The sequence below is a fragment of the Hippocampus guttulatus genome, chromosome 13 (genome assembly GCF_054856545.1).
Source record: "Hippocampus guttulatus isolate MCC_2025c chromosome 13, RoL_Hgut_1.0, whole genome shotgun sequence".
Taxonomy (NCBI): domain Eukaryota; kingdom Metazoa; phylum Chordata; class Actinopteri; order Syngnathiformes; family Syngnathidae; genus Hippocampus; species Hippocampus guttulatus.
The window spans coordinates 14399614-14415471 of NC_141273.1; the positions used below are offsets into that span (position 1 = coordinate 14399614).

At 45.0% G+C, this 15858-nt stretch overlaps 1 protein-coding gene across 2 annotated transcripts in view; it reads left to right on the plus strand.

Annotated features, from left to right (window-relative positions):
* Positions 1 to 297: 297 nt before the first annotated feature.
* hs6st1a (heparan sulfate 6-O-sulfotransferase 1a) overlaps positions 298 to 15858 on the plus strand; it is a 77022-nt gene continuing 61461 nt past the window's right edge. For both annotated transcript variants that reach the window (XM_086128232.1, XM_086128235.1), the window contains exon 1: positions 298 to 1148. In XM_086128232.1, the coding sequence (XP_085984358.1) occupies positions 649 to 1148 (500 nt within the window). In that variant the 5' untranslated portion in view covers positions 298 to 648. The remainder of the gene's footprint in view (positions 1149 to 15858) is intronic.

Here is a 15858-nt window from a genome sequence, read left to right on the forward strand (position 1 = left end):
TATTTTTTTTTTTAACTTACAATAAATTAGTATATATTTCTAATAACGTGTTTTTGGAGTCGCGATCAGTGGTTGATTTTTTTCCAAGCCGTTTGTCGTTACGTTTAGGGTTCCATTTAAGTGTCTTTCCAGATTGTCTACGTAAAGGGGGCCGGCTACCTGTGAGCCAATGAAATGAGAAACACAGAGAGAGAGAGAGAGAGAGAGAGAGAGAGAGAGAGAGAGAGAGAGAGAGAGAGAGAGAGAGAGACGGTGGGGTGGGGATAGAGAGGTTGAAAAAGCAAAGGGAGTCCTCGCTTCATCCGGGTACCACAGCCCCATAGTGATGCGGAGAGCCTGATGCGTTGGACAGCCAAGCGAAGTAAAGTAAACCTGGGGAGGGTCGCTTGCCTGTGGGAGTAGGAGGTGGCTGGAGGGGTGGGCTTCGCTTCCCCCCCTTCCTGCTGGAGTTTACAATGCGTCTTTCACACGCACCACGCCGCGAACGATGAGACAAGTTCGCCGACGGGGTGCAAGCTGCTCTTGATTCCCCTGGGAACAGAGTCTCGGCGACGGCGGTACTGGTAACCGTGGCGGGCATGAAGAAGCCGAGCGCCCCGCTCACCGGGAAATGGTAGCGTATTGCGGGCACCGCATCTGGGCAGGAACATGGTGGAGAGGAGCAGCAAATTCTTGTTGATCGTGGTCGGATCCGTATGTTTTATGCTGATTCTCTATCAGTACGTGGCGCCCGGGGTCATCAATTTCGGTTCGCCGCACGGCTACTTCGCCGAGGAGGACGAGGGGGACATCTTCCCCACGCCGGACCCCCACTACGTCAAGAAGTACTTCTTCCCAGTGCGCGACCTGGAGCGGACCGTCGACTTCCAAATCAAGGGGGAGGACGTGATCGTGTTCTTGCACATCCAGAAGACCGGCGGGACTACGTTCGGCCGTCACCTAGTGCAGAATGTCCGCCTGGAGGTGCCGTGCGACTGCCGGCCGGGTCAGAAGAAGTGTACCTGCTACCGGCCCAACCGCAAAGAGACCTGGCTCTTCTCGCGCTTCTCCACCGGCTGGAGCTGCGGCTTGCACGCCGACTGGACCGAGCTTACTAACTGCGTGCCGGGCGTTCTCAACAAGAAGGAGAGCAAGCAAAAGAATCTAAGGTAAACGACAAAAAGCGGCATTTACCGCGATTGCTTCAGTGCAACTTTTGAACCTGATGGGCCTTATGTTGATCATTTACCCATACAGACCTGGACCAATCAGGTTGAAACTATATTCAGCACGTTTTTGGGCTTGTTTTCCCTGAAGCCCAAAACAACATTGTTGGACTGGTACAGAGTCCAAATGCGTGCTGAGATTCAAATCAAGTGTTATGACTGGGTGTGGTGGCATCATTAAAAAAAAAAAAAGTGTGGTGAAGATATGGTGATTGAAGTACTGTAGTTGTATTCCAATTGTAATTTTTTCTGAAGCTGCAACAAAAACAACCCCAAAAAAAAGCTGCAATTCAAATTAAATGAAGCCACTGTTGGTAGCATCATTCAGCTTTTCACTGTTGCCTCTTGTGCAAAATTCTATATTGGACTGCTGCAAAACGTTTGCATATGTGCTTGTATTCAAACCCCATCAAGCATCTCTTAGAGGTGGCTGCGCTAGCATCATTTTTACAAGGTGATTCAAGTGGTTGAATTGAAATGATACCAAACAAAGTCGCATTGTTTGTGCTGTTTGCCAGCTTTATCCTGGAGCATATTTGACGAAACAAACTGTACGCGACCACTACAAAAGCTCCAAGTATGCGTTGTTGTGCAAATCAAATGAGACAAATGCTATGACAAATACAGGAGGAGTGAGAATATAGTGCTTTTGTTTGATAAAGGACCCCTTGAGAAGCAAACTATGATTGGCATTTTAACAGCGCGGGGTGGGGGCTCTCACATATATACTCCCCTCCTCCTCCCCCCCGAGCTGCCAATGAGATAGTCGCTCGCCTCCCGTACTGTTAATAAATAATCCCGATGTATTCCAGACATATTGACAGTCGTATCAACTTCCATGTCAGCGCACTCCCCCGTGTGCTGAAAAGGATTTTCCTGTTGAGCGAGGCTTTCTTTTGTGTCACGCTCTGTAATTTATTTGATTGTGTGCGATAGGACAAAGCCCGTGAGAGTGTCCTGTCTGTGTACCTCGCAGACAAACTAAAACAGCCCGCCTGCTGCACTTCCCAGGGCCTTCCCCAAAAAAAGTAGGGCCTGGGTGAGGCAGACAGGGGTGCAACAGGGAGGGATGGGGGTGGGATGGGAGGGGGGTCAGGGGGGTTGTTGCCCCCGCAGGGGTTTGGCTCTGCTCTAAGCCAAGTGATTATTACTGCTGGGACACACAACACGCACACACTAATGCTGGTATTCGCTGCTGGCGTCAGTCTTTTCCCACCCCCCCCCAACCCCATGCCGGTTGGAGGTGATAACATGTCCAAAATGAGATTATCAGCGTGGATGCAGAGTAATTGGACTTTCGTCATTTTATATATTCTTGTTTTCTTTTTTTTTTGTGGAGGAGATGCTGGAAGTGAGAGGTTTAGGATTTAGGAGTTGTGACTAAAATGCGCAGCACACATCAAGGGCTAAATTTGAGCTTTTGTGTTATTTCTTTTTTGAGGAAAGACAGATCAGCGGATGTTTCAGAAAGTTGTCCTGCATGATTATCCCGTGCTGTTGGCTGTGTTAACATTTATCCTCAATCTTCTAGGAAAGGGTTGGGGGGCGGAAAATCGTGAATGTTTAACCTTTTCGATATTATATACAGTAAGTCTTCCTACCTACGAACGGACTTCTGTCAAACGGAAATTCCCACACCTGGAAAAAAAACCTATGCATTAAAATTTCGACTACGATATTACATTAACGATCGATTCATAACAATGGAAGTTCCGGAAGCCATACGGAAGCCCGCAGTAGCGCAAACTTGATACTACGGATTAACTGTGTCCGCGCCGCTATTTACTCTCATTGTATCCAAAATGGCGACATGTAAGTGACTCTATTGGCATGAGTTTTACTGGAATCGCGAGCGATTTCATTCATTTACAATTACGTCCTGTAGATCGTGGCATCCAAACGAAGAAGAACAGTCATGACCGTGGAAGAGAGAGTGGAATGCACCCGATTAGCTGCTTAGAGTGAATTGCTTGTGGCTCGACGGACAGTCAAGTAAATGAACGAAAACATTTTTTTTTTGCTTGTGTTGTTACACATGTACACTTGCATGTTCATAAAGGACATGTGCCGTAGTCGTTTCCCACATAAGGAAATTCTGTTATATGGAAAGATTGAAATACTTATTTGTAAACCAACAGGTGGACTGAATGAGCATTTTCCATCTCTCGTGGTCAAACTCTGCAAAGGTCAGATTGTTGGATATCTCTCAAAGATCGTCTTTTTTTTTTTTTTGAGGTTCCTGAAAAGTGAGGCCTTTGGAGAACCTCTAGGTGTTGCATATTATTAAACATGACAAAAGCTACAGCCGGACCATATCCAATTGAATCATGAGTCCACTCAACCAAACTGGGTCAAATCATTACATTTTAAAATGATTACATCCTTGAATTGTATTGTACCCCACTATCGAGAATTGTATCAGATCGTCGTTTGTGAAAAGATGCACACCCCTACTGAGAAGCTATGCTAACTGCGAAGCTAACGTGAAATGTAAACTAACGAAACACCAAAAAAGTGCTACGGTGCACTTTTAACAGAACTTTGGCAGAACCACTTAACAGCAGTGATTAATCAAGTATGTGCGACAAATTAATCGGTACATTCGGAATTGTCTCGAGATAAAATTTCACAACCGATACATAGCTAGCACACATATCCGAAAACCAGAAACCGCCGACGTCACCCACGGTGAGAAACCAACAAGGTCAAAAGTGTATTATATATTAACGATTTATCATTTCAGCAATGTGGTCCTCGCATGAAAGTGCTGAGTTTTAATTTGTGGTTTTGTGAATCATGTAATCAATGGTCTGTAAACAACATCTGTTTTGTAATCAATTCAGCTTTGCTAGGGAACTATATCATCCATTCAGAAATACTTTAATACTTAAATTAGATTGCGATGTACTGTATACCGTTAGTGTGAAAGGATACAGTTTGTACCGTGATATGAATTTTAGGCCATCTCGCCTAACCCTAGTTACAATGTAAAATAATCAGGATACATTTCGTGTAGCCCGCCTAACACGGAGATGTAAGATCTACACTTGGTCCTAATGGGAAGAAGCTAATTCTGGCACGAGCACTCGCAGCTTTCGCTTCCTGTTTTCTTTGCTTCCCCCCCTACCCTCCGAGGAGGTTGTTTTGCTGCATTTGACATTTCACCATGGATGAATTGTCAAAATGAGTCAAAATTGATCAGAAGTCACATGCTATAGTATTTTGAAACATTGCATTGAAATTTAGCCCAGCTTCCCCCTAAAAGGGTACACTTTCTCAAATTTGGGGTTGGGACCATTGGGGTCGGTTATTGAGTCGATTTAAAATGCTGCAAGCTACTTTTATTATAGATTGTTAAGGAGGCACACATTCTCTTGGCGAGCCGGCTTGCTTCCCCCCCCCCCCCCCCCCCTCATGGTTCTTTAGATTTATGACCATTCTTAGTTTATCATCGTGTAATGGAAGCTCAGTAGCTTAACTTCCCTTGGCCGATGTCATGTTGCTGCTGCTGCTGCTGCAAAAAAAAAAGATTAATCATGCCGAGGGCAACATGTCTCGACATTCGGGGAAATTAACGATCAGTTAATATAATGTCTCAATCGATGTAATTTACTGACAATTGTTTTAGGTCTCTCCCAGTGTTGCCTTGCGCGTTTCCTCGACCAGGTTTCCTTCCACCTTTTCATCAATACTGAATTACTGTCTTCACCGTGTTCCACGTCTCTAAAGTCTTGCAAGGTTAAAATCATGGCAGTTTCATCAAGGTATGTTATCATATCCACTCACATATGGCCATGAAAAGCCATCCTATCTGGTTGTAATTTGTCCTGCTTCTGTCGGGTCTTATTACCCTTTGTTGTCAAATCTGGATCCGGATCAAAGTCCTAATTCCTTTGGAACTTTTAAGATTGTCGATCAAAGCTTTTTTGCAGGTGAGCTAGCCGCAGCCTGAGTGCCCGTGTTGTCCACATGTGCGTCAGTCCAGGCATGTGTGTTTGCACTCTTGCTGAGACATTCGTCTCCGGGCTGGTCACACCAGTGTGGTAGAAGCTTGGGAGAAAGTGCGACAAAGATCGAGCTTGTTTACAGGGGTATCTCGGTGGTGTCAGCATAGTTCTCGGGTCAGCTGTGTGTATATTCATCATGGCGTACGTTAAGCAGCTGCGAAAACTCCTCAGGCAGATGTGCGTGATGTTGTTGTTTTTTTTTTTTTAAAGCTTTACCTGCTCGCGTGAAATGTTTGTGAGATGCCAGAGGTTGCAATGGTCCTCACACACTGTACTTTAGAAGTACAGATACTCCACTGCACTGATTTGACACCTTAAAAGTAAAAAAGACTCAATTAAGTACCGTATTTTCCGCAAAGACAATACACACTTAAAACCATTCATTTTCTCAAAAGCCGACCGTGTGCCTTATAATCCGAGGCGCCTTAAATATGGATCAATATTCAGATTTCTTGGCCGTGGCGTTTTAAATGTTCTGTAAAGCGCTTTGTTACAGCTGCAGCGGTTGTGAAAGCTCTATAAAAATAAAGCTGTATTGTATTCTCTTTAGCGTAGCTCCAACTAGTGGATGCATAATGCAAACGCAGCCACTATTGTGGCTTCTATTCTGTGCGCCCTATGTATGAAAACCGTTTTAAAATCGGCCGTTCATTGAAGGTGCGCCTTATACTCCGAAGTGCGGAAAATATGGTACAAAAGTAAAAATGATTTGGTCATCTTTACTGTACACAATATCTGTTGTGCTAACTTGGCGCAACCCCCCCAAAATGCTCAACTTTTATCGAAGCGCAAGCTAGCACTGGCTCAGGTTTTTATGCTATGAAACCAAGTTCACGTAGCTTTGCCCATGTTGTGAACTGGCTTACAAAAAAATGATAAATTAGCTTATGGTAACAATTGAAAAAATACACTTTACCAATATGTGTCTTTTAAGATTAGACGCATCATGTTTGGAACAGACTACAACAAACAAGGCCATGAACGAGGAAGATTGTTTGGTGCGTCATTGTTGTTAATGCTAGCTCTATGCTAGCTCTTAATGCTATTTTTTTTTCCTAATAAGTCCCTAAGATTTGAATCAATAAAGATCTCAACCCCCGTGTATTATACCTCTCTTGATTTGTCTTTTTTTTTAAGTCGTGTCCTCCTCTGCAAAGGTTGAGAAAGAGTAACAAGACTTTATTAATTAAAATTTTTTGACAAAAAAAGGACTAAAAACTACAAATAAATGTGTTTGAATGTAGGCAGTAAAGTATTTGTACTTAGTTATTTCCCACCACTGGGAGCTGCCTTGTTAACTGCCAGAACGATCCAGAAGAAGCCGCAGTTCCTTTTTTTTTTTATTGCCAACGCCGCGTTCTCATTCGGCTGTCAGTGTGGATTTTACACAAAACCTTTCAGACGCTGCAGAAATAACATGGATGGGAGCCATCAACGTTATTCGAATGGGGGCGCGCTAAAGAGGCCAACTTCAATGTTTACAAAAAAAAAGTCCTCTAGGAAAAAAAAAAAAAAGGAATGATCAATGTTGGGCAAGGTGTGGCTGACAGTATTTTGTGATTTTATGAGACGGAATTACTGACATTTGCTGGAATGTAGGGCTATTTATTATTAGGACTCGAGCACCAGGCAGTGTAAAAGCCGTCTTGGAATTGCTATTGTTATTTCTCAGATGGATTAATTGGCTTTTTGGCTGCCTCAACCTCAGCAAAAAAAAAAAAAAAAAAGAATTGCCAGCAAGTGTATCCCGGTGAAACAGCAAATTTTGGACTCTAGAATTAGCCCCCAGACACCAAACTTGACTTTCTTTTATTGGAGAATTAACTGATGATCGTTTGCGATTTCATTTTAAATGTCATCTAGACAAAGGTATCGTATGTTCACAACCATTCGGCGCACCGTATAGTTGGGCGCAGTCTCATTATTGGGTGCCATTTCTGTATTTTACACATAGACAAAACGCACTGTATTATTGGGCGCAGTTTTACAGTGGTAAAACATACGCCAGCTTAAACATACGGCATGCATGCGCGCACGCTAGCACGTTAGCTTGAAGCATACGGTAGCATGCCAAGACATACGGATACACGCTAAAACACGTTTTTAAAAAGGCGACGAAAGCAGAACTGAGTTCGGGTGTATTTTATTTACAAGGTACCGTATTTTCACGACTATAAGGCGCCATTAAAAGTCTAAAATTTTCTCCAAAATGGACAGGACGCCTTATGATGCGGAGCGTCTTGTCTATGCGCTGAGTTCCAAAACCTGACTGACAGCCGACACGCTGTTTATATAGAGAAAAGGCGGAAGTGACTGTGGACAGGCATGCGGCAAAGAAGTCGGCCAATCAGGGAAGGGTGGGCGTGTATATATACACATATGGAGAGCGAGAGAGAGAAAAGGCAGATGTGAGTGAGGACAGGCATGCGGGGAAGAAGTCCGCCAATGGGTGAAGGGTGGGCGTGTAAGTGGACGCTAAAGGTACGCCCCAAGCAGGTACCAACACCTGTATAGAGTGTGGCTATGTGCATTGTTGCAAAACAACTTCGGTTTTGGTTTCTAAGAACCCCCGAAAATAAATTCTACAAAGAGACACGCCTACGAAGCTCAGTTCAAACTTCAAGCCGTCGGTTATGCTTTTGGCATGCGTGCCCATCTCACAGCAGCGGTGAAAAACCAAGTCAAGCAAATGAACTCTGAGCTTGCCGTTATTCCCGGGGGCTTGACTAAAGAACTCCAACCGCTGGACATCGGCATCAACCGGGCGTTCAAAGTAAAGTTGCGAACGGCATGGGAACAATGAATGATCGATGGCAAACACAACCTTACAAAGAGTGAGAGGCAGCGCCGGGCGAGTTACGCCACAATCTGTGAATGGATTGTGTCTGCTTGGACGAACGTGTCTGCTAGTACTGTTGTTCGAGCTTTTGGCAAAGCCGGCATAATTTCTGTGGAGCCACATGACAACGAGAGTGACTCTGACAACGAGAGGGAACCCGGCGGTTTGGATGGATTACCGGTACTTGCACAATTGTTCAATTCGGATACAGAAGATGAGGACTTTGATGGATTTCTGGGTGATGATTGATCGAAAAACGTGAGTACCGTATTTTCACGACCATTCGACGCACCGTATGGTTGGGCGCAGTCTCATTAATGGGTGCTATTTCTGTATTTTACACATAGACAAAACGCACTGTATTATGACCCCAACGCACCCCATGCCGTTCGCAACTTTACTTTGAACGCCCGGTTGATGCCGATGTCCAGCGGTTGGAGTTCTTTAGTCAAGCCCCCGGGAATAACGGCAAGCTCAGAGTTCATTTGCTTGACTTGGTTTTTCACCGCTGCTGTGAGATGGGCACGCATGCCAAAAGCATAACCGATGGCTTGAAGTTTGAACTGAGCTTCGTAGGCGTGTCTCTTTGTAGAATTTATTTTCGGGGGTTCTTAGAAACCAAAACCGAAGTTGTTTTGCAACAATGCACACTCTATACAGGTGTTGGTACCTGCTTGGGGCGTACCTTTAGCGTCCACTTACACGCCCACCCTTCACTCATTGGCGGACTTCTTCGCCGCATGCCTGTCCTCACTCACGTCCACCTTTTCTCTCTTTCTCTCCATATATTTATATATATACACGCCCGCCCTTCACTGATTGGCCGACCTCTTTGCCGCATGCCTGTCCTCACTCACTTCCGCCTTTTCTCTATATAAACAGCGTGTCGGCTCTCAGCCAGGTTTTGGAACTCAGCTCATACAAAAGACGCTCCGCATTATAAGGCGTCCTGTCCATTTTGGAGAAAATTTTAGACTTTTAATGGCGCCTTATAGTCGTAAAAATACAGTAACCAACAACTATTGATGTTGCACTCTCCTGAAACGCAAAACAAAAAAAATTGAAGCTGGTATGTATTTATCAAATATTTGTTTTATTTCCGCTTTACACAAAAGCTGAGCAGATTTGCATTTACAACCCCTGTCAAAAATTATGGAACCACCAGATGAGATCTGTTTGTTAGTCTGCAGTGAAACAGTTGTGTTCACATCTTGGAAAGCTGTTGCACCAAGTGGACTTACAGTACATGAATCATGCTTCCAAAGTTGCCATTTTGAAATAACTTTAGTTTTGTGTCTGTTTTTTTCCCTTTATAAATGTAAACATTGGAATAAAAATCATCTGAGAATGGAGATTGCATCATTTTTACCAGAGGTTGTAGTTCCCTTGCTCTACCACACATAACTCGAACTGTGACTTTGAAACCAAGCAACCAGCATACTGAACTGAGACTTTTTGGCATAGTCTACTTTTGCACCCCGATCTGCGACCATGAATTCCGACTTGTTAAACATGACGCGATAATGGCCCTCAGAGGCTCACCAGTTGCCCTCAGAATGACAGCAGAAGACGGGCGTCGTGACATTTGCAAGATTGTCCGGAGCCGCCATCGATCCGCTGCGTGTTACACTCACGACCTTTAAGGGTTTTATTATTTATTGATTTCTCGCAACGTGTCTCTCATTCTCTCTCTTTCTCACTCTCGCTCTTTCTGTGTGCACGTGCGTGCGTGCGCTGCCCAAGAATGAGTCTCTGAAAGGAAACTTGGATGAGTGTTCTTCGCATTCAGCATTGTCTGGCGACAAGTGTGTCAAGCGATTAGGCGGAGATGAACGGGGAAGCAGGTCGCCTCTTTGATCGCTGGCTGATGTGCAGATTAGTGGCGGTATTATGGGACGTGACCACGCTTATGAGCTCTCGGGATCGACGGTGTGCGTCGTGCATGAGGCACGGGCCAGTACCAGATTCTGACAGTATGGTAACGGTGAGCAAAAATATTCTGGCTTCACTGTATTTCAAGTACAGTTCCAAAATGTATCATTTTGAAATCTGCACAACTTTTTTCCATTGAATGCGCGCCAGAGGTACCTGTACATTCGCAATAGTGATAGACCCATTATCGGCCGGGCCAATTATCGGTGCCGATATTCGGCATTTTGAGAAATGTTGGCCGAGGCTTTTTGTTAAAAACTGAGATTAATTTCAAGCAGCGTTAATCTGAGGTAGCTATGTAATTTTCAGGTACATTTCTAAAGATGCTGGTGAAACTGGCAACATTTGTTTGAAATGAAAACAAAGTTTTCAGTTGTTTTGAAAGTTTGGACAACTTCATTTACTGTAGAAAACTAGAGGGAGCTAATTAATTTAAATTTTCAATTAGTTTTTTAAAATGAGCTGATGATGCTGGGCGTTCCCTAAAATTGAAAAAAAATTGAACGCACAAAACATTTTGCAGATCTGGAAAGTTGTTCATTAAACATACGCAAAGACATTTCAACACAGTTAAGAGTCAGAGTTTTACCAATCAATTTAAACAAAATATTTACTGCACTATCACACGTCTTATTTTTTGGATCCGTCGTTCATCGGTCGTCAAATTACGACATGACAACCGATCACCGATTTTGCATAAAATGCAAAATATCTGCCGATCCTATCGAGCCAATCCGATCTATGTGAAATCTAGTCGATATACGATGTTGGTATTCTTTTATTTGCTGATGCAGCTGTCAATGGCGAATATCATCTGTCCTGTGCTTCTCTCGCCTGTCTGTTTAATCCCAGCCTCGTCTACGTAAAGATAGGACAGGGCTAATTTTACTCCTTTCCAATCACTGCCTCCTCCTCCTCTTCATCTTCACCCCCCAATGCTTTCTGCTTCCCGCCTAAGCGCTCTTTCCCGCTGCCTCCATCCCTCCATGGTGGTGTCACTCCCTAATCAAACAGCAGGCCTGCTTTCTGCTTGGTGGCTTTATGGCCGGGAGGGGGCTTCTTCTTTTTTTTTTTTCTTCTTCACTGCTCTATCTCCTTCTTTCACATTTGTCCCTCTCCATCTCACCCCCCCCCTCCCGCCCCCATCATCCGTTTCCCTCCTCTTCCTCCCGAGCGTGGCTAGCGCATTAGAGGAAATGTCTTTTTCATGGAAGATTTGCCGCAATTTCCAAAATGGCTGCGTTGCCTAATGGACAACCAACCCGGTTCTAATGAACGATTACATTTGGGAGTGTGCGGCGTGGGAGGAGGACGGAGACGAGACTGAGGAGAATGAGGAAGAGGAGGGCTGTCAGGGAATGATTGAACATAAAGCCGGAGGGGTGAAAATGTTTAGTTTCATTGGCGGGGAGGGGGCTAGTCAATTAGCACGCTTGTCAAGCAGTGGGCATTACTCTTCTTTCAATGGGTCTGTTTTGGATTCTCAGCACAAATTGCTGCACTATGCCCGTGTGTGTGTGTGTGTGTGTGTGTGTGTGTGTGTCTGTCTCCTTGCATGGTTCCATCAGCATGGCGACATATCCCAGAATGCAGATGAACTTGGGGGAAGTGAGCCGTGGCCGATTGGCACGTTGTGCATGAGTGAGAATGTGTAGCTACAGTGCGCGTGCACGCTCGCGTGTATCTTGGCGGGTCGGTGTTAATCCAATCAGATTAGCCACGTATAAGCGCTGCTGGGCCAGCCGCTTTCAAAGCCGGTTTGCGTCCGTCCACTCATCCCCCGAGTGCGCTGCGTATCAGCCAACCAACCGACCCCAAACGTTCCCCGTAGCCGGTCAGGGAGTCAATCCCTTGCGAGTTTTACCGCAACCAGGTTAGGATTGCCTGGTTTCACCACCGTAACCTGCTTTTTGTAGCCATTTCAGGGTGATAACGGCCTCTAATCCCGGTCTCATGGCATCACATTCCGGAGTAATTCCCGTTTCCCATTATAGAAATTCCCACTAATCGGTCAGGGCCAATGCTGGGACTAATCAATGGAGGCTTAGCCGGCTAGAAGAGCCTAGGCAGTTTTAAAATCTGGGGGAGGGGGGGGGGGGGGGGGGGGGGTAATCAGTACTGTGTTGACTTTAAGAATTATGTTATCCAAAACCCACCAAAGGTTTATAATGGCTTATACAAGCCACAAGATGGTGACAAAACACTTTTTGTTTGCATTCGATTACGCGATGGCCTCACGCTGATGTTCTAACATTGAAGCTTGCTTGGCACTAAAATGCCAAATCCAAATTTGTTGGCATGTCTTTCAGCTGAGCACAAAAACAGTGAATAGGCAAGTTTTTCCAGTGAATAAACGAAGATGGGTTGAGAAAAATCAATAGACAATTTAAACGCTTTGATGAAAATAACATCCACGCCGATGAAAAGTTGGAGGACGGCAAAGAAACCCCACACAATGCCGGTGTCCAATTGAGCCATATAATGCCGCCAGGAGGAATTGCTGTTGTGTGGACGTAGCGCAGTTTTCCACAGCTCGTTTGTAGGCAACGTAGTTGAGACTGAAGTGTGCTCCGTTTTGCCACGATTGCATCAAGAAATAGTTAATCAACATTCAATTCCAAACAGTGCACCGTTGCCTGCTAAGTGACTAGACCATCTTTCCCCGAGGGGCAACTTGGTATGTAACAGTAATCCTCATACATCCTCAAATATTCTCAAAGATGCTGTCAAGTGAATTCTGTGCTTTATTTATCAATACATTCCACAAGATTGAAGATCATTCCTGAAAACGGAGAACTATGTTTTGGTGATTCAGCTTTAAACAATTTTTCACCTTCAATTTTCTTGATCTGAAATAAAATTCTTGACTCTGGGACCCTTTCCCACTATATTTGAATTTGAACTGCCCAGATGAAGTAGTTGGGTGATCGGTATCAGTCCTACCTCCCCCTCGATACAATTTGTACAACTACAGCGGGCGGTTAGCTAGCTAGCTAGCTAGCTAGCAATTAGCTAGCGAGCTATGCCACCACCCCAAAAATGTATTTCCCCAGATGCCACAATTGGCATAGCGTGAACTGTATTTTGTGTCATTCAGGCTACCGCAACATGTTGGAACATAAAATGTGGGATATCTAACAAGCTGAAAGTATGCACTCAAATGTCTATTACGCAGTGTGAGCCTCAGGCTGAATGAGATGTGCCGCCGTGTTTACTGGACTTTTAACTTTCTATTACACGTCGGTGACAAACCATCAAGTCATGCAGCACGCACGAGCTCGCTTCCCATCCACCAGTCGAGGGGAGCCCCGATTAGCTCACAAGCTAGCCGGTGGTTGGCGCGTCTCATGTTCGCGTGGAAAGCCCCGCGGCAGCCTGGTGGGATATATTCCAGCCACTGGAGGCTTGAAGCGGATATATATTTTGCTGTTCAAACATGTGTCGGAATAAAATGTGTGGTATTAGATTGACTGCGGACGGTTGAGCTGGGTGTGGTTTCTGTGCATTAAGGAGACATGCCCACTGCTTCACTATTTTGAAACCTCATTTTCTATAATAGGAACAAGTCTCTTCTGTCATATTTAAAGGGGATATTTATTCTCACTTTACAGGGACTTTAATGTCAACTAAAATAATGGCAAATTCTTTCTCGGGTCAGAATCTCACGACCACATACAGGGTGCTGACCCAGAGGTTGGGAAACATTAGCTCTAAAGCAATACATTATTCCACAAAAAAGCTGTGGCTAATTTCATCGAGACCCCCTCAGTGGTCATTGAAGCCAACGGCACTTAGCCACGAGCTCTATAAGTGTCATGTTCTCACATTGTAGTGAAAAGAATGGTTGTGACATGAAAGGGGGAGATAAGGCCTCCTGTGGTCCTGTCTGTCTATAGCTCGAGGCGAGCGTTGACAGGCAACACCGTTGCTACTTCGTCTCCGGGAGTTCAACTCTGGTTCAGCCTCGGGTCACCGCAACGTGCATACTGTACTCTCATTTGGGAGCGAGTAAAAGCTCAGGAATGGCTTCCGGTGTGGGGGGCCCCTCTTTTCGCTGAACATTCCTGGCTTTATTTTGACTCGGCAGCCATTTTACAGTCCATGACGTTGTGAAGTGGGGTGATTAAAACTCTTTTTTTCAATTCCGGAAAAGGGCGGGGGGAAAAAATTCTGAGGTTCTTGATGTTGAGTCGTGCTGTCAACCTGCCACCCCACTTGGGTCAACTTGAGCTCAGGCCACCATTGATTTTCTTTCACCGTCATTGTAACGACGGGACAAGCCGGAGAATCCGCTCAGCCTTTGGGGGGGTTATCACCAGTTGGCCCGCCAGCTTACACCATTGATTAGTCATTATGGAGGTGCATGGCTTTTTTATTTTTTGACTGAAAGCTGAGAGAAAGTGTCTGAAAGAACATCTGGAGTGATGTGTTTCTTAATCATTACGCAGCCTCCCTGACTCTCTGCCACCCTTTCTTTTCCACCCTAGCCAGTCGGCCACCAATTGCCCGCCCCCGCCTCCCACGTCCGTGGCCCCGAGGACAAATAACACACGATTAGCAGACACTACGAAGGCCCGTAATGAGAGGGTGCTATGCGGCTCTTCCAACAGGATTAGCCACTATTGATTAGGCTAGCCTAGCATTGGCCTCACAAGTGAAAAGAGTGGGGTGGTGGGGGGGCATTTCTATAAATGGATAATGAGTAGTGCTGTGGAATGCTATGCTATGCCATGAGAATGGGATTAGGGGCTATTAATCAGACAAGAGACTCGCACAGGTCATTAGCCGGCCCGGCGGCAATGTCAGTGCGTCTGTGGGATGATTCCAGCATTCTAAATTGGGTTTGGCCTTGTTGTTGTCATCTGCTTTCTTGCTACAAATCGCTCCTGAAAGTCTTTTAATACCCTACTCCGTGGTGCCTCATTCCTTGATGGCACTCCCTGTCCTTTCCCGTCATCCTCTTCAAAGACAGATTGCAGGCGTATCATGTGTAATATTAATAGTATCCATCCCTCCATTTTCTATTGCACTTTTTTCTCAGTCAGGTCACAAGTGAGATGGAGCCGATCCCAGCAGACTTTAGACAAGAGGCGGTGTAGACCTATGGTCTCCTCGCCAGCAAATCGCTGGGCATTATCCATCCATCCATTTTATGTGGTTATTGTTGTCTCTCTACACCCTGGACTGGTCGCCAGTCAATCGCAGGGCAGACAAACAAGCACTCAAGCTCGCATTCGCACCAATGAAAGTTTTCAATGTACATACGTGAGATAACGAGTGTGCCGAGACAAGACCCACACAAGCAGAGTGAATATGCCAATTCAACACAAGAAGGCTGAGATTCATGAAAATGAAGCATGACAAAAAAATGGCATGCTGTGCGAAAAAGTGACGGCTGATTGGTGGAGAACCAGGAAGTGAGCATACGACAGCAGTAGCTTGTTAGTTACGCTTGCTGGATGAAAAAAGTTCATTTTTGTTGCTGTCCTTGGTTTCAGCCACGAGCAACCTGTTGTGGTTTCCAAACAAACTCCCTACAAAGAAGCAGCTTGTCAGTGAATCTGTCGGGAAGCTGCAATATTTAGTAGCTAACTGCATAAATTATAGATACTAGAATCTGAGCAGGGCCAGACAACTTTATTAAATCCAGGTTGTTTCAAGGTTTTATTTGTCCTGGTCAAGTTGGGTGGTTGTAATAATGGGTCCAGGGAAAAAAAAAAAAAGACGCTCTCATCAAGAATTTTTTGGAAAAATACTTGTTTACCCATTCTGTCTTTTCTTGGACTTGCAGGTGAAGAATTTCACCCGCGACGCGATCCAGAAGAAAAAAATTAAACACATTGTTTACCCCTTTAGGCATTTTATGAATAAAAGT